The 18380-nt window shown below is 41.6% G+C and overlaps 2 protein-coding genes across 5 annotated transcripts in view; both read right to left on the bottom strand.

Moving 5' to 3' along the window:
• TMEM165 (transmembrane protein 165) overlaps nt 1-18380 on the bottom strand; it is a 777160-nt gene that overhangs the window by 38809 nt on the left and 719971 nt on the right. The gene's annotated exons all lie outside the window — the stretch shown is intronic.
• The window catches only part of SRD5A3 (steroid 5 alpha-reductase 3), a 41855-nt gene continuing 24733 nt past the window's right edge, over nt 1259-18380 (bottom strand). For 2 of the 4 annotated variants that reach the window (XM_050790608.1, XM_050790612.1), the window contains 2 exons: nt 5439-5502; nt 1259-2054 (listed from right to left, as the gene is read on the bottom strand). In XM_050790608.1, the coding sequence (XP_050646565.1) occupies nt 1970-2054; nt 5439-5502 (149 nt within the window). In that variant the 3' untranslated portion in view covers nt 1259-1969. The other 2 variants (XM_050790610.1, XM_050790611.1) reach the window with 2 other exon arrangements.

Below are 18380 nucleotides of genomic sequence, written 5' to 3'. Positions count from 1 at the left end.
GGCCTTTGTTTACTTCTTATATTTATTATCTGTATTGGCAACTAAAACGTAAGTGTCATTGGGGTTAGAATCTTGTCTAAAGAGTGCCTGGCAGTAGAAAACACTCATACATGAATGAATAATTAGTTCAATGAAATTCTGACAACAAAAAGACAAAGGCAAATCTAGACACAGACATAGTCTGGCTCAAAAATACAGATTTCTGATCTGTCACAGCTTCATCTTTGAAAGTCAGCCTCATTCCATACCATTCCATACCCACTCCTTCCTCCCAAAAGGCCTGAGCAGTTTCGAAGTGGCTTCTGTGCCTTCTTTGCCCTTGGCCTGCCTCTGAGAGACAGAGTTCATCTGACTTTCTGCTCACTTCCTAGCGACTTTGAGTTCATTTACAGCCAAAGACAATAATGGGTCTGTAACTCACCAAGAATCCTTCAACCCAGGGCACTCCACCTCCCCCAATTATTGCCAAGTCTGGTTTAGGTCTGACAGCAACTGAGGCTCCACCCTCCATCCCCTCCATCTTCTCCGTCCTCCCCCAGGTTAGGGGAAATCCTCTCTCCATTGTCAAGTCAAAGTGTGAAGTTTGATGAAGCTACTCAGGGCAGAGAGGTGGTTGGAAATTAGGTGGGAGTGATACTCTTTCGTCAAATTAAGGCTTGGATATTACCAAGAAGTAGGATCAAAATTACATCAGCCAGAGAAATATAAATCCATTAGACTAGATGAGGATCTTTAAAATGAGAAAAAGTTGCAGCCATGGAGTAGAAGACCCTCTCATTCCCTCTTCCCAATCCTTGAGAGTAGAACTTCACCGCCATGAAAAGTCTATGGATGCTGAGACCTGTGCACCCCTTCTCCCTGAGGCAGGCCTACAGAATTGGGCATGAAACGGCAAAGGATGGCCTCTGCTTCCACCACCATCAGAAATGTTACATTTTCACCAGTGCACCATAGTGTAGCAGTATCTCATTGTGAGGTATCACCTGGAGTTCTTCATCTCATGACCAAGAAAATTAAGGAGCGTGGATGCAAAGGGTGAAGTTGCAGCGAAAGTTTAATAAGCAAAGGAAGAAAGCTCTCCACAGTGGAGAGCGGACCCGGAAGAGGGTTGCTGTTTTTACAGGTGACTGCAAAGGCTTTTATAAGAAACTGGTGAGGACTGGGCATCTCATTTGCATAAGATATGAATTTCTGGTAGCTCCACCTCATCCTTCTAGTGTGAGTGTGGGCCCTTAGCTAAAGTTTTACTCCGTATTGCTTTGTTCCCCTTACTGCGCGTGTGTTAGGGGATGGAATTTTCTACTGCATGCATATCTGGGCAAGTCATCTCTGTAGGCTTTTATATCTGTGTGGCTGTTGGATGTCTTAGGCAAGGCCCCCTGTGCAGATCTCCTTATCTGTGCCTGCAGCTTGATTTTTTCAGGCCGTTCTTTTGTTTGAAATAATTTAACCAAAGACCCACCCTAACTGATGCCTGAAAGGTTTCTTCCTTTCTCCTCTCGCAGTATCTTCCCTTGTAGACTACATCAATGTTGAAATGTTCTTGCTAAAAAGGATGCAGGGAGAAAGACAAAGTTATAAAGTAGGCATCCACAATTTTTCCATCTTGCCCCACTCCCCAGTCTAAATGAGGGGAAAAAAATTGGCGGGGTCTCCAGCCCTGTCTGAAGTAGGCATCCATTATTCTGCCAGGTCAATTGCTGCAATGGAAAGCATGACCTCAAGTTTTGTCAGATGCACCAAATTTTCAAGAGAAAAGCCAGAGAGCTGAATATTTGTGTGAAATTTCCTAATTTTTAAAAGTTGGCAATTGCATCAAATTAGGATTATACTCCACTAAATATAACATAAAATCGAAAAGAACATGCAGCATAAATGAGAGAGAAATGTTTTCCTTCATTAGAGGCAGTTCAGTGGCTCCACAGAGATCAGGGATCCAGGTTCCTTCCAGCCTTCTGCTCTATCATTCCTAGGGGGTGACCTTTATCTTCATGGCCCAGTGTGGCTGCAAGAGCTCTAGCATCCAACTTCCCAGCAGAAGGATGGAGGACTGACTGGAAAAACAAGGAGACACAGGGTATGCTTCAGGTATGTTTTAAGGGAACTGCCGCAAAACACATCTGCTTCCATCTTATTGGCTAGAACTTAGCTGCATGGTGACAGCTAATTGCAAAGGAAGCTGGGAAATGTAGTCTCTATTTCAGAGGCGCTTTCTATAGGGAATAAAGGGAGAAAGACTCTTGAGGTCAGCAATTAATAGTCTGTGTCATAGTAACTATATCAGTCAGGGTTCTCCAGAGAAACAGAACCAGTAGGAGGCATACGGCAAATCTGAAATCTTAGAAAAGACCAGCAGGCTGGAAACTCAAGCCAGATTTTTATATTACAGTCCTTCTCCAGGAAATCTCGGATTTTGCTCTTAAGGCTGTTAACTAATTAGATGAGGCCTACCCACATTATTGACAGTAGACTCCTTAAAGTCAACTGGTTGTAGATATTATATCTGCAAAATATCTTCACAGCCACATCGTTATTAGTGTTGGAACAAACAACTGAGTCCCGTAGCCTAACCAAGTTGACACATATAATTAACCATTACACTAATTCACAATTTTACAAAACTATGCATACAAAATAGTAGCTGTCTATGAGCAGGGTATGACCTGCAGCCTGCCAGTTTGCAGTCCTTTCTTTGCATGTCAGAGCAAGGGATTTGGCCCTTTATATAGACCTACGATGTAATAATACCCTAACCATATACCCACCATACGACTGGAATCACACATACACTGCCACAAGAGGTCTGCAGTGAAGGTCCCAAAGTCTCAGACAGTATGTAGAGAAAGAGTCCTGTTTTTTGTTTGTGTTGCTTTTACCACTGTGCTGATGGAATGCTATCTGATAACACACTTTTCTGACTCCTTTCTGACTCAGAAAATTATTTTCACTGTAAAACCCAAACCTCAGTTGCTAGGTAGTGATTTAGAGTCACAGGAGGGGGCCGTGAGGGGAGAAGGCAGGGAGCTGGGGCTAAGAAAAAGCCCAGGGCTTTGGCAGCCTATAATCACCAACCATTCCACTCACCCTACTGGGTGAGACTCTTCTATACTCACCCCAGACAGTTCTTATCTGGTGCTCCTCTTTCAAAGCTGTCATGCTGTAAAGTTGTGTTGTCACTGATTTGTAAGAGCGGTTTATATATTGTGAATATTTATTTTTTCTTTCTTATAAGTATTGTAATTGGTTTTTCTAATTTTTAAAACATTGGTTGTGATGTCTTACACTGTAATTCTGTACAGGCTTACAGCTTTTCTGAGTCTATTTGAATCATATAAGTACTAGAAATGTGGCTAAAATGGGCCCATTAAAAGCATTGGGCCAGGCACAGTGGCTCCTGTCTGCAATCCCGGCACTTTGGAAGACTGAGGTGGGCAGATTGCTTGAGCTCAGGAATTTGAGACCAGCCTGGGCAACATGGTGAAATTCCATCTCTACAAAAAATTTAAAAAAAAAAAAAAAACAGCTGAGTATGGTGGCATGTGCCTGTAGTCTCTGCTACTTGGGAGGCTGAGGCAGGAAGATCACTTAAGCCCAGGAGATAGAGGCTGCAGTGAGATATAATTGTACCACTGTCCTCCAGCCTAGGTGACAGAGTGAGGAAAAAATAAAAATGAAAAGAAGGAAGAAAAAAAAGCATTGACACACTTCTTTTTTTTTTTTTTGGAGACAGGGTCTCACTCTGTTACACAGGCTGGAGGGCAGTGACGTGATCACAGCTCACTCCCACGGTCAAGCGATCCTCCTGCCTCAGCCTCCTGCATGGCTGGGACTACCCACTTGCACCACCATGCCCAGCTAATTTTTAAATTCCTTTTAGAGACACAGTCTCACTGTATTGCCCAGGCTGGTACTGAACTCCTGGGCTCAAGTGATCTTCCTGCCTTCACCTCCCAAAGTGTTAGGATTACAGGTGTGAGCCACTGTGCCCAGCCAGCACACAAATTATATCGCCTAGAAATCGATAATTTCACTAAAAGCCAGAAGATAGAACTAAAATTATTTAGGGTAAATGTGTGTCTTGTATTTCTTAATTCAGCAACAAATTAGTTATGTTTATGCAAACATCATCATATAAAAATAAAAACAATTATAATTCAGTGGATCTTTTTTCGCTTTATGGGAAGCAGGTTTGGTTTATCTGGCTTCAGTGCTTTTCCCTGCTCTTTACTTTTCACGAGTAAGTCATCTTTATTGTCATTTTGTTTTTACCGCAAAGTTCATTGGAGTCATCATTTTTGAAGAAACCAAAAATAGATGAGGTGGGCCCATATTGTGGTGGCCATTTCTCTGATCTTTAGAAAAATAGTTCTCCATATTTGAAAACTAAGAATGCTCATAGAAGGACAATCTAACAGTCTTGCTATTTATAAGACACCTGAATTTGACTCCCATTTGAATGGATGTTTATCCCTGTCAAACTTATGCTTTGGACAGCAAAACACGTAATTTTTAAATTTTTGTTATTATTTTTGAGACAGAGTCCCCTCTTGTTGCTCAGGCTAGAGTGCAGCGGCATGATTACGGCTCACATCAGCCTCAACCTCCCAGGCTCAAGCTATCCTCCCACCTCAGCTTCCCAAGTAGCTGGGACTATAGGTACGTGGCACCATACCCAGCTAGTTTTTTTTCTATTTTTTGTAGAGATGAGGGTCTCACTACATTGCCAAGGCTGGTCTTGAACTCCTGGGCTCAAGCACTCCTCCTGCCTTGGCCTCCCAAAATGCTGGGATTACAGCCATGAGCCACTGTGTCCAGCCGAAACTCCTAATTTTAATGAGAATGGCATCCATTGAAGGCATTGTCCCCAATTGCTTTGTGACATCAGTCCTGGATCAAATGCAAACAGATTTTTCCTTATGACAAATTCTGCACTATAGCCCACAGTATTATATTGCTTTACTGTTTTTTTTGTTTCTTTCGCTGAGGTGGAGTCTCTCTCTGTCGCCCAGGGTAGAGTGCAGTGGCGCAATCTTGGCTCATTGCAACCTCTGCCTCCCGGGTTCAAGCGATTCTCCTGCCTTAGCTTCCTGAGTAGCTGGGACTATAGGCGTGCGCCACTACGCCCAGCTAATTTTTGTATTTTTAGTAGAGACGAGGGTTCATCACATTGGTCAGGCTGGTCTTGAACTCCTGACCTTGTGATCCTCCTGCTTTGGCCTCCCAAAGTGCTGGGATTATAGGCATGAGCCACCGCACCCGGCTATATTGCTTTACTCTTAACATAGATTAAATGCCTATTACCTGATAAATTTTGTATGGCACACATTCAGAACATGCATTTTCTTGCATCTCTTGCTCTTTTTCTACTCTCCTTAAGCATTCATAGGCATGCATTTTCTACTATGATGGCTTATAACAAAAATCTGTAATACTCTTACTTGTGGTCATTGCTGGCTATGTAATTCGCTGAGACCAGTGCAAAATGAAAATATGGGACCTCCTCTGTAAAAAACAGGAAAAAATACAGTTAAAGATACTAATGTAATAGGGATAATAGTGATACTGGAGTAACTACATGAGCTTAAACATTGCAAAACTAATAGTTGTGATGTCATAATTTTATATAATACAATAAACAATAATCATTTATTAATGTGATGTCCTGACTACTATATTTTTCTGGCTCATTTTTCTGCAAATTCATCAAAATTTATTCTTTTCATTTCACTTTCATTTTCAATAGATATGAAATTTATGTCACACAATTTCTTTACCAATAGATAAGACTGAAAGCAACACCAGCCAGTCTTGGGAAATATAAAATCACAAATAAATTTTGATAATTTTTCATTTTGTAACGGATCTTTCTACTGATGCAGCTGTTAAGAGTGTTTCATAAACTGTGACAGCACTGATATAAATTTCTGATAAATTATTTTGAAATATAAATTTTAGTACTTCTAGAGTTGTTGGTTCTTGTGGAATAATTTTTCTAAAGGGACTTAACTCCTTAGACAACTCAGTTTTAAGTAAAAATCCCAATTTAATTTTAAGTATAAATTTATACAATGATATTTTAATGTTTCTGCAGACATAAGGAAATATTTCCTGAAACTTGTGGAGGTCTTACAAGAAACTGAAAGTGGCTTCATAATTTGTATATAATTCATAAGGCCTGTTTATGTATTCTGTCACTGACTCTTCAATTACAAGAAAAAAAAATGTTTAATTATCTTTCTGCTAAACAAGCTAAACAATTGGTTTGTACTTCCTAGGAAAATAGCATTCTTTTCTGTAGAATGTGACAATCTTTAAACTTAATTTCTGTTTCTAAGCCTGAGGTTATTTGCTTTGCAGTGTTGTAGTAGTTTTCAAAACTAGACATTCTCAATGCTTCAAGAATTCTAATAACCCCCTGCTATGCTACGACTATGTTCATGTATACACTTTTATTGTATACATGTTGTACTAATTTACTGACAAGTTAGCGGAATGAGTTCCTGTCCCAGTACTCAGGGTGGAGAGTTACTATTTGTGCAGGTGATGCAGGGCTAAGCTCTGGGAAGGGACAGGCGAGCTGGTCCCTTCTCAAGCGACCAGTGGGAGCACTGCTAGTTCTGGCAATGCCCATATGCAGAGCCCTTTCCTATCTTTGGAGCCACAGCCACCACTCTCCTGACTGTTACTTCTGCTGCTGTCACCATTACCACTGCAACTGGGCCCAGGTACTGGCTCAGCTGCACTCTGGACTGCCCTGAATCATGCACACATGCATGCCTTAGTGGCTGGGGTGTTTCCACTGCTCATGTGCATGCTTCATTGTCTCACTGGCTTCACTTGCCAAACACAAATTCAAAGATAAAATCACTAAGAATTCCAAGACAGCAACAGCAGAGGATTAAACCAAGCATGGGCCCCTTCTGAGAGTGCAACTGCACAGCATATGGTCCTATAAATAGTCTATTAGGTGTCAGGATTTGGACTTTTTGTAGAAGAGAGGATAAGGTGACAAGAAAATGATGGGCACTGACAGATTTCCTCCATGATCTTAACTTAAAGCAATAGGTTGTTGATAAATCTACATCATCTTCATACTGAAATGTATGCTCTTTGAGAGCAAGAATCTTGTCTTATGCAGCCCTGTATTCCCCATGGGACCTACCTCTGTGCCTTCCATATAGCAGATGTTAAGTACATTAGTTTGAACACATAAATTGCTATTCTTCCGTTTCAGAAGGGTAACATGTAAAGAGTTGGGAACAGGTGGTCCTTTTATTTAAGGCATTAAACTGATCAAAACTGGTATAAAAAAATCTGATCTTCTTGTCTGATCCAGGAGGAGAAATATCATTAGTAAGCATTGTGTTTTCTGTGTTCTTTCCACAAATGTGCCCTGTATAAACTTCCTGAGTTTGGTAGAGGAGAATCCTGGTTTTGCTTGCACATACAGAGCATGATGGATTTCATTTTTTCCCCTTTGTTTCTGTGTCTTAGAAGCAAAATCATAGAAGGAAACTCTATAGACAATTTCAGATGGAGGATGAAAAAGGATTGGAAGTACAATTTGGCCATGACAATTAGGTGGGAAAGGGTGATGAAACTTATTAACCTAATAAGCTAAAGTACTTAAAGTAATAAGAAGTAACTTATTAACCTAATAAGCTAAAGTCCATCCTTTTCCATCTATTACTATGGGCTACATTTTGCATTGAACATTATTTACGTTCACTGCATAAGGACAGAAAGGAGGGATAACATTATAGAGGAATGAGTTATTTCCCATTTACTGGATTACATGGTTCCTGTGGCATGAATTTTTTTTAACCTCAAAGATTTTACACAATCTACATGTCAAAAATTCCTGATTGGCTGGGCATGGTGGCTCACGCCTGTAATGCCAGCACTTTGGGAGGCCGAGGCTGGCGGATCACCTGAGGTCAGGAGTTCGAGGCCAGCCTGGCCAACATGGTGAAATCCTGTCTCTACTAATACAAAAATTAGTGGGGCATGGTGGCAAGTGCCTGTAATCTCAGTTACTCGGGAGGCTGAGGCAGGAGAATCGCTTGAACCCGAGAGACAGAGGTTGCACTGAGCCGAGATCCCACCACTGCACTCCAGTCTGGGCGTCTTGGGAAAAAAAAATTCATGATCACTAGTCATGCTATTAATTAATAGCAGATCACAGGATTATAGGTCTAGATGTGAGGAAGCAAGAAATCTCAAAGTGCTGATTTTTTTTTTAAGTTTATGGGAAGAACAAATATTAAAGATCTCAGTCTCTAAAGACTAATCACTGTCTTCTTCACCAACAGGTCTTAATCTTAACATTTTGAAGGGTAAATATATTTATTCCAATTCCCACAAATGCTATATTTCTCTAATAAAACCTGATAAAGGCTGGGTGTGGTGGCCCCTGCCTATAGTCCTAGCTACTCGGGAGACTGAAGTGGGAGGACAGCTTGAGCCCCAGGAGGTTGAGGCTGGTGTGAGCCGTAATTATGCCGTTGCACTCCAGCCTGGGTGACAGAGTGAGACCCTGTCTCAAAGAAAAAAAAAAACCAAAAATAAAAAAACCTGACAAAAAGATGTGGATAAGATTGTAACAGTTTATGGATTCCCAGACAAGTATTTTGGCTTTCATTTTACTTCCTCTTTATGAGAATTGTTACCAGATTCTTGGTAATATAAATGCACAATTGGATGCATTTCACACGTGTCAATATAAACTGCATTCAATCTTTGAAAGAAAGATATTATTGCAATTCTGCAACAGAGTAAAGTAAGCCAGAGGACTAGTTACTTTGCAGATAACAGTAACAGAGTCATATTTTTAATAAATGTTGAGTGTCTGCTATATATCAGGCACTTTAATAGTGCTGGGGATATATCTGTGAACAACACAATAAAAACAAAAACAAAAATGTTTGCCCTCATGTAGCTTACATTACATTGAGGAAACACAAGCAAAAAATAATGTACCTAAGTGTGTTGGAGGCCAAAAGGTTGAGGGTCATGATCAACTCAGTATACCACTGGAGGCTATATGAGTAAACAGCAAACTTTCTCATAAACGCAGAATGTTGGCAAACTGACAAACTGCGTCTGCCACTAGAAGGAATGCTGAGAGCAGTCGTGCCCCAAGCACAGTGTTTATTGTGATTAGGTATATCTGAAGCCTATTAGTAATAATATGAACCTGTGATCAATTAAACAGCTGACCAATCGTTACCTCCTCCTCCCTGCTCTTTCTACCCAATAAATAAGAAGGGCTGTGAAAACTCAGGGACTGCCTTTGCTCACTAGAAGCGGGGAGCTCTCTTCTTTCCTGGTTCCCCTTCCTTTAAAATAGTTTCTTTTGTCTTAAGTTTACATTTCTACATCCGTCCCTTCCTTCAGTCTTGTAATGACAGTCTCAAGCAGTATTAGTGGCAGTCAGTCACATAAGTGAAAAAGTACATTGTAGAGGTTTATTTCTACAGAACAAACCACCTTCAAAACCAGGTGACTCAAAACAGTAAGTATTTATTATTGCTCACTAGAGCAAATGGAAAGGAAAATGGAAATGTGTGTGCGATAGAGAGAGAGGAAGAGGAAGAGAGAGGGAGAGGTACAAGGGGGTTGGGTTGCAATTTTAAATAAGGGGATCACCTTATTGAGAAGGCAGCTGTGGTATGCAGCCTCTTTGATGGTCCCCAGTAGTCTGAATTTCCTGGGCTTCTTTGAGTATCCTCTTTCTTTGAGTATGGGCTGGACCTAGTAACTCCTTTCTAACAAAGAGAATATGGCAAAAGTGACAAGACTTTTCCAAGATTAAGTTATAATGAGATTGTCTTCCTTTGTGGACGCCCTTGCTTGCTTTAATTTCCAAGATTAAGTTATAAAGAGATTGTCTTCCTTTGTGGGCGCCCTTGCTTGCTTGCTCTGATGGAAGCTGGGTACCATGTTGTGAGATGCTCTATGCAGAGGTCCCTCCATAGAGGCAAGGAGCTGAAGGAGGCCCCAGCCAATGAGGGGCCCTTTTCTTTTCTTTCTTTCTTTCTTTTTTTTCTTTTTTTTTTTTTGAGACAGGGTCTCCCTTTGTTACCCAGGCTGGAGTACAGTGGGGTTATCTTGACTCACTGCAACCTCTACCTCCTGGGCTCAAGAGATCCTCCCACCTCAGCCTCCCAAGTAGTTGGGACTACAGGTGCAAGCAACCACACCTGGCTAATTTTTGTATTTTTTGTAGATGTGGGGTTTCGCCATGTTCCCCAGGCTGATCTTGAACTCCTGAGCTCAAACAATCCACCTGCCTTGGCCTCCGAAAGTGCTGAAATTACAGGTGTGAGCCACTGTGCCTGGCCTGGAACTAGGGCCTTTAGTTCAAGAGCCCATGGGGAACTGAACCCCACTAACAACCATGTGAGTGGGCTTGAAGGTGGGTCCTCCCTCAGGAGAGCAAGAGCCCTGGGGACATCTTGACTGCAGAGAATCCTTGAGGCCGAGGCACCCAGCTAAGTTGTACCTGGAATCCTGACCCCAGAAACAATGAGATAATAGATGTTTTTAGATCCTAAGACTTGGAGTCTTAGGGGACTAAAGACTGTTACACAGCAGTAGATAACTAATACAGTGATGTTTGAACAAAGACTTGAAGAAGCTGAGTGAGAAGGCCATGCGGCTGTCTTGGAGAAGTGCATTCCAGGCAGAGGAAAAGCCAGTGCAGAGACACTGAAGCATGGCATGACTGATGTGTATAAGGAGTATCATATACATGATCATCTACAGTCCACTGAGGAGAACAGCAGACGAGGTAACGTGTATGACTGGAGGCCACAGCATATTGGGCCTAGTGGGTTATTAGAACTTTAGCCTTACTCCGAGAGAAATTGGCAGCTGTGTTGCAGGGTTTGGAGACAGTAGTGGCATGATCTCATTTATGTTTGTGAAAGATCACTCTAGCTTGTGTTGAGAATTGTCTGTAAGGTATAAGGGGGAAAGCAGAGAGCTCACTTAGTCGGTTGCAATAATCTAGGCAAGAAATGAATGAAAATCACGATGGTAGTTAGTAGAAAGATGATAACAGAGGTAGATTCTGGACATGCTCTAAACGTAGACCCACTCATTTCTGGATTGTGAAAGAAAGAAGAGTCAAGGAAGACTCCATGGCTTTTGGTTCGAGTAAGTGAAAAAACAGGAAGAATGCTGGGCACGGTGGCTCACGCCTGTAATCCCAGCACTTTGGGAGGCCGAGATGGGCGGATCACGAGGTCAGGAGATCGAGACCATCCTGACTAACACGGTGAAACCCCGTCTCTACAAAAAAAAAAAATACAAAATTAGCTGGGCGCGGTGGCGGGCGCCTGTAGTCCCAGCCACACGGGAGGCTGAGGCAGGAGAATGGCGTGAACCCGGGAGGCGGAGCTTGCAGTGAGTGGAGATTGCGCCACTGCACTCCAGCCTGGGAGACAGAGCGAGACTCCGTCTCAAAAAAAAAAGAAAACAAAAAAAAACAGGAAGAATGTAGGTGGCTCAGGTGCGGGGAAGAGGAAAATCAGAAATTCACCTTTAATCATGTCGAACTTAAGAACAGCTAGTGCTGTTCAAGTCAAGTAGAGCTGTTAAGTAGGCAACTGGATATATGAGTCTAGAGGTCAGGGTGATGTCTGGGCTGAATATATAAATTTAGGAGTTGTCAGCATATAAATAGTGTTTAAAATTATGAGACTGAATGAGTTCACCAAGTATTGATAAAGAAAGGGACCCAGGACTGAGAACTGGGGCAATTCAACATTCAGACATCAGAAAACAGAAGAGATCAGCAGAGGAACCTGGGAAGGAACAGCCAGGGAGGTAGGAGGAAAATCCAGTGTAATGTCTCAGAACCAATTAAAGAACGCATCTTAAATGAGGTAACCAACTGCTACTATGCTGGGATGAACACTGAGAAACAACTGTCAGGTTTAGCAGTGTGGTCATTGGAGACCTTTTCAAGAGCAGTTTAATAAAGTTCTGAGAGCTAAAAATATAAAAATAAAAAAAGTGACTATAGGGGGTTTAGCAGTGGGAGGGAAGGACTGATGTTAGAACAGACTAATCTTTCCAGAAGCTTTGCTGCCAAGGAACTAGTGAAATCAGGTGGTATCTGGTGAGGGAAATGGAGTTAGGTTTTAAAAAGATATTTGGGGCCAGGCTCGGTGGCTCATGCCTGTAATCCCAGCACTTTGGAAGGCCATGGCAGGTGGATTACTTGAGGTCAGGAGTTTGAGACCAGCCTGGTCAACATGGTGAAACCCCATCTCTACTAAAAATATGAAAATTAGCTGGGTGTGGTGGCACACTCCTATAATCTCAGTTAGTCGGGAGGCTGAGGCAGGAGAATCACTTGAACCTGGGAGTGGAGCTTGCAGTGAGCTGGGATCACACTACTGCACTCCAGCCTGGGTGACATAATAAGACTCTGTCTCAAAAAAATAAATAAGTAAAATAAATATCAAGATATCTGGGCCTGGCGCGGTGACTCACACCTGTAATCCCAGCACTCTGGGAGGCTGAGGTGGGTGGATAACCTGAGGTCGGGAGTTCGAGATCAGCCTGACTAACATGGAGAAACCCCGTCTCTACTAAAAATACAAAATTAGCCCCGCGCGATGGCGCATGCCTGTAATCCCAGCTACTCGGGAGGCTGAGGCAGGAGAATCACTTGAACCTGGGAGGCAGAGGTTGCAGTGAGTCAAGATCACGCCATTGTGCTCCATCCTGGACAACAAGAGCAAAACTGTCTTTAAAAAAAAAAAAAAAAAAAAAAAATTTGGGCCAGGCACAGTGGCTCATGACTGTAATCCCAGCACTTTGGGAGGCCAAGGCGGCCCAATTGCTTGAGCCCAGGAATTCAAGACCAGCCTGGGCAACACAGTGAAACCCCGTCTCTACAAAAAATACAAAAATTAGCCCGGTGTGATGGTGTGCACCTGTAATTCCAGCCACTCAGGAAGGTGAGGCAGGAGAATCACCTCAACCCAGAGAGGTCAAGTCTGCAGTGAGTTGTGATCATGCCACTGCACTCCAGCCTCGGTGACAGAAGGGGACCCTGTCTCAAAAACAGATTTATCTTCTGATGGGAAAGTGGGAATGTTGAGAAGAGGGCAAAAAATTGATATAATAGAGGGAAGAATGCTCAATGTCCTTAAGTAGGTGAAAAGGAATCCAATCTAGCGCCCAAGAGGGCTGAGTTTTGGGTAGAAATTCAAAGTTTGTTTACAGTTTCAGGAAAAAAAATGTAAATGGACGAAATGAACAAGAAATATTACTGATGTCTTATCTAGTAGTCTCTTCAAGTTATTATCTGTATCTTTCATTGTCTTTGAGGTATTTTACAACTCTGTAAGTGGCAGACAACTGATAGAAATGCAAATAATTCTTTTCCATAGACATATAGTGAATTTTGCCCAGTGGAGGCACAGTTGATTACCCTCCCCCATTATAGAGGCCAGTTGTGCATCTGTTAAGCAAATTCATTTTGACATGCCTCATATCTATATATGTATCTGTTTTTAGGATTATTTTTTAAACTAGTTCCAACATCTTAGTGGTTCCTTTATTAGTGAGTTAAGTAAAATCTTTGGCACATGTTCATTTTATATTTATATGAGAATTTATATGAGAAACTTTTTTTTTTCTTTAAAAAAAAAAGAGGCCAGGTGCAGTGCATGTAATCCCAACACTTTGGGAGACTGAGATGGGGAGATCGCTTGAGGCCAGGAGTGCAAGACCAGCCTGGGCAACATAGCAAGACATTGACTCTACCAAAAAAAAAAAAAAAAAAAAAAAAGGATTCTTCAACTTCAACAATAATAACACGAGGAAAGGTAATGCACACAGACACAGATGCTTAGGTGGGTGGAAGTGGTGGTGCCAACCAGTGTAAGTTCTTTCCAATAGCTTCACTTTTCTGAGAAAAGAAAAGATGTAAAATAGTTAGGAGAGTGGCAAATGGACTAGAGAATTTTAATATGACTGCAGCATTAAAAGCCACTTGAGGCCAAGCAAAGTGGCTCATGCCTATAATCCCAGCACTATGGGAGGCCAACGCTGGCAGATCACCTAAGGTCAGGAGTTTGAGATCAGCCTGGCCAACATGGTGAAACCCCGTCGCTACTAAAAATACAAAAATTAGCCAGGCGTTGTGACGCTCGACTGTAATCCCAGCTACTCAGGAGGCTGAGGTAGGAGAATTGCTTGAACCCGGGAGGCAGATGCTGCAGTGAGCGGAGATCATACCACTTCACTCCAGCCTGGGTGACAGAGGGAGACTCTGTCTCAAAAAAAAAAAAAAAAAAAAAAAAAAAAAAGCCACTTGCAGTTAGTGTCATGAATTTAAAGTAAGCTGTTAATGTACTGAATTTCTCCAGGCACAGTTCAACTGCATGGGTGCACACACAAAGGAGGGAGGGTTGAATTAACCAGGATTTTGGCTTTGGTAAGTGGGTAGGCAAAAGCAATGTAAGGAGGCAAGAGAGTTGGGGATATATATAAAGGACTGATTATAATGATTTACTAGGAATTTAATCCAGGTAAGGAGGTAAGAGAAGATTCATGAGAAATGAATGACAGTGAAAATGTGATGAGATCAAAAGACTGGAGATCCCAGTAGAGTTGACAGATTGTTGGATTTGCAGTACTAAAACAATGAGCTGGAAAGGCAGGTGTCAGTAGTCAGAAAGGAAGAAAACAACACTATTTCTGTTTGGGGTCGGCATTCTAGCATCTGAACAGACATTCTATTGTTCGAGGATCACTTACCTGCTAACCACCACACTCCCCTTTTTGTGTGTAGGAGGACAGATGTTTTGCATGGAGTGCTTACTTATTCCTTCTAGTCTCTCTCAATGTGATGATTCCATGCAATCAAGTTTTTTTGTTTTGTTTTGTTTTTTCAAGAGTGAACAAAATCTGCAGACAGGCAGGCAGCATGATGAGCAGGGTCTCTGTGGAAGGTTGTGCAGTTTGTACACTGCACAAGGGACACCGGGCTGAGATCCATCCCAAACTCTGCTCACTGACTGTGGCCCCATCACCAGTTGACATTTTTGGCCCACAAAGACTCATGCCCTGCCACCATGGGGCTGTTCCTTGGGTCATGCCTTTTCTACTTCCCAGAAAGGTGCTGCGTAGGCCAGCGAGCTCTGATAAAGACTGCATATGCACCATGAGGTTTAAGCCAGAGGGCTGGGCTTGAGGGAGATGTGCCCTTTTGTTGAAAAAATCCCTTGTGGACTTGTATCCTCAGATTGCTTCAAGCATTCAGTCTTTTTGAATGAAGAGACCCGATATTATACTTTCTCAATTATATGTATAAAGTAGCTCTTGACATAATAGTTTCATTGGGATAATTAGGTTTTACTTCTCCCAAAACCAATACTTGGCTTTCTAGATCACTGCTATTTGAGAAAAACGATGAGGTATCATATGCATTATTTATGGATCACTGGTCTCTCCACTGTTTCTTGTCTATCAGGAAAATCTTAGATTAGACTAATATATTTATGAAAAACCAGTTGAATGTTTTGTTTTGTTTTGTTTTTTCCCCTGATAAGTAATGTGAAAGAGTGGGCAGAAGTTGCTTAAATAGTTTACAGGGGTAAAGAAATTCGACTTGCTCATTTACTGTTTTATGGTCTTCTTTAATATATCAGCTCATTTTGAGAGATCTCACTTATCAGTGGTTCTTGAGTTTTCAGGCACCTTATGCAAATGTTGCAGTCTCCTTAAACCAGATATCTATTAAGCTACATACAGAAATATCTGCAAAGGTTTTTGTGTGTGTATATGTGTGTGTGTGTGTGTGTGTATGTGTGTGTGTGTAGGAATTCTAGCAATAACCACTCATTGAAGTAAAAATCTAATACAGGGCACAGCTTTCTAGAGACAAAATAATCCATGTTAGAGTAAGCAAATGTTAGTGTGTAGGATGAGCTTCACAAAAACAAAGGCCATTTTCAGCACACTTTTAGTCAGTAGTTAATCAAGGGAAGGCTGCTAATGAGGTAGTTCAATGTCATTTCCCCTGACTTAATGGTAGTAGAAAATGAAAGATTAAGGCTATTTAAGCCAACAGGAAAATCATGAATCTCTACCTTTAAGCTATTTCTGGGTCCTTGTGAAGAATCTGCAAAATCCCTGATGCTCTCCCTCTAGGCACATGGAATATTTTCACCAACACAAAAAACAGTGCTGATTCTGACACCGCAAGCACTGCTCAATTCTCATTTATTTCCTACTGGTGACGCTTTCACCAAAGGCCATGCTACGTTGTTCTGAACCCCTTTCAGGCCATCACTATTTCCTCTTTTATCTTTGCCTAGAAATGTGATGTTTGGGCAAAGAAGGAAAAGGGAAAGTAAGAAACAGGGATGAGTGGGAGAGAGACAGCAGGAAACAGGGGTGGGAAACTGGACACTGCAGCTTTCTCACAACCCCTGACAGGGTGCGTCATGGGATGCTCATTATTTTACTTAAGAGTACAATGAGATTCCAGAACATCAGCCAAATCTCTAGTCTAACCTGGGCATAAAATTGCATGCTGAAATAAAATACATTTTTCTCCAAATAATTTATTAAAAATTACACTTGATATTCGTGTGGAAATTAAGACCAAATTGCAATATGCTTTCCATTTCCAATGTACAAAGAGTTTTGTTCCTGACAAAGACAAATTCTAAATGGTAAGTAAAATAAATATGGCATTTATTTAAGTAGTGTGAGCCACAGGTTAATCTTAAGTGGTGTTTGGTTGATGGGAGAGAAAATGCTCCATCAGAATTGTTGTAAGAACTTTCAAATGTGCTTGACATGCATTCGGGAGTGGTGACTTACACCTGTAATCACAGCAGTTTGGGAGGCCGAGGCAGGTGGATCACCTGAGATCAGGAGTTCGAGACCAGCCTGGCCATCATGGTGAAACCCCATCTCTACTAGAAATACAAAAATTAGCCAGGTATGGTGGTAGGCGCCTGTAATCCCAGCTACTTGGGAGGCTGAGGCAGGAGAATTGCTGGAACCCAGAAGGCAGAGGTTGCAGTGAGCCAGGATCCCACCACTGCACTCCAGTCTGGGTGAGAGAATGAGACTCTGTCTCAAAAAAAAAAAAAAAAAGAATCTTAGTTTAACGGTTTCGGGTTATAGCTCCAGGGATGGGGGGTGGGGATGATTGACTATGCATTTGATATGTATCTTATTAATCATAAGGTTCTTTCCCCCATAGCAAAGTACATATAAATGCAAAGCTTTAGTGCTTAGCTGACTGTAATAGGACATCTTCGTAAAAGGAATACACTTAACACCTCAGCCAATAAGCCAGAGAATCTTATGCTGCACAAATGTGCAGTTTTAATGTGTTGCTCAGGCTATAGTATTATTTTTAAGTTTTTGGTTTTGTTTTATACCATGCATTTATTTCCCTCTGAATTAATCACAGGTACTTTCTTTACATAAACTATTTTAAATATAAACTGTATTCCTGAATATTTTCAGATGCATTCTGCTAGTTCAAGTAAACTCACACAGACATTAATCCAATTTGAATAACTACATATGAATGAGGCTACAGTATTATTCAATCCGGAGTGTGTCACTTCCGTTCATGAAGGCTTGCTATGCATAAATATAAAAATATTTTTTCTTCTGATGCTTTCACTTTTGAAGTACTCCCTACAAGGGACTTAAAAAAAATTAAAGAGCTTTCAAAGTGTTCTGTTAGGCTATGATTTGAGGGGGAGATGAATGGAAATGGCTAATGATAGTTATTTAACTGGAGATATTTGTGGTAACATGCGAAAGTATAAACGAACTCCAACAAACTCATTTTTCCCTGAAACTTTTGGTGGAAAATTATATATTATTTTGAGACAGGGTCTTGCTCTGTTGCCCACGCCAGGCTGGAGTGCAGTGGCATGACCTCGGCTCACTGTACCCTTGACCTCCTGGGCTCAAGCGATTTTCCCATTTCAGCCCACTCCCAAATATCTGGGACTACAGACATGTACCACCACTCTTGGCTAATTTTTATATTTTTTCGTGGAGATAGGGTTTCACCATGTTGCCCAGGCTGGTCTCGAATTCTTGGACCCACGCAATCTGCCCATCTTGGCCTCCCAAAGTGCTGGATTACAGATGTGAGCCATTGCACCCAGCCTATTATTTTGAAAGGTTATTCTGCCTTTACTGAAATGCAACAAACGGTTATTGAGCACCTACTATATTATTATATAGTCCATTCCTACTAGGCTACCGCAGCCATCGATGACCTTATCTCTTCCTTTGTGTGTGTGTGTGTGTGTCTGTGAAGCTGTTTGTATATTTTTGGTTAGTTTGCTTGCGAAGCAGCTTGGAGAAGTTTCATC

This window comes from Macaca thibetana, chromosome 5 (genome assembly GCF_024542745.1).
Source record: "Macaca thibetana thibetana isolate TM-01 chromosome 5, ASM2454274v1, whole genome shotgun sequence".
NCBI classification, from domain to species: Eukaryota; Metazoa; Chordata; class Mammalia; order Primates; family Cercopithecidae; genus Macaca; species Macaca thibetana.
This window is presented reverse-complemented; position numbering and strand designations above follow the sequence as displayed.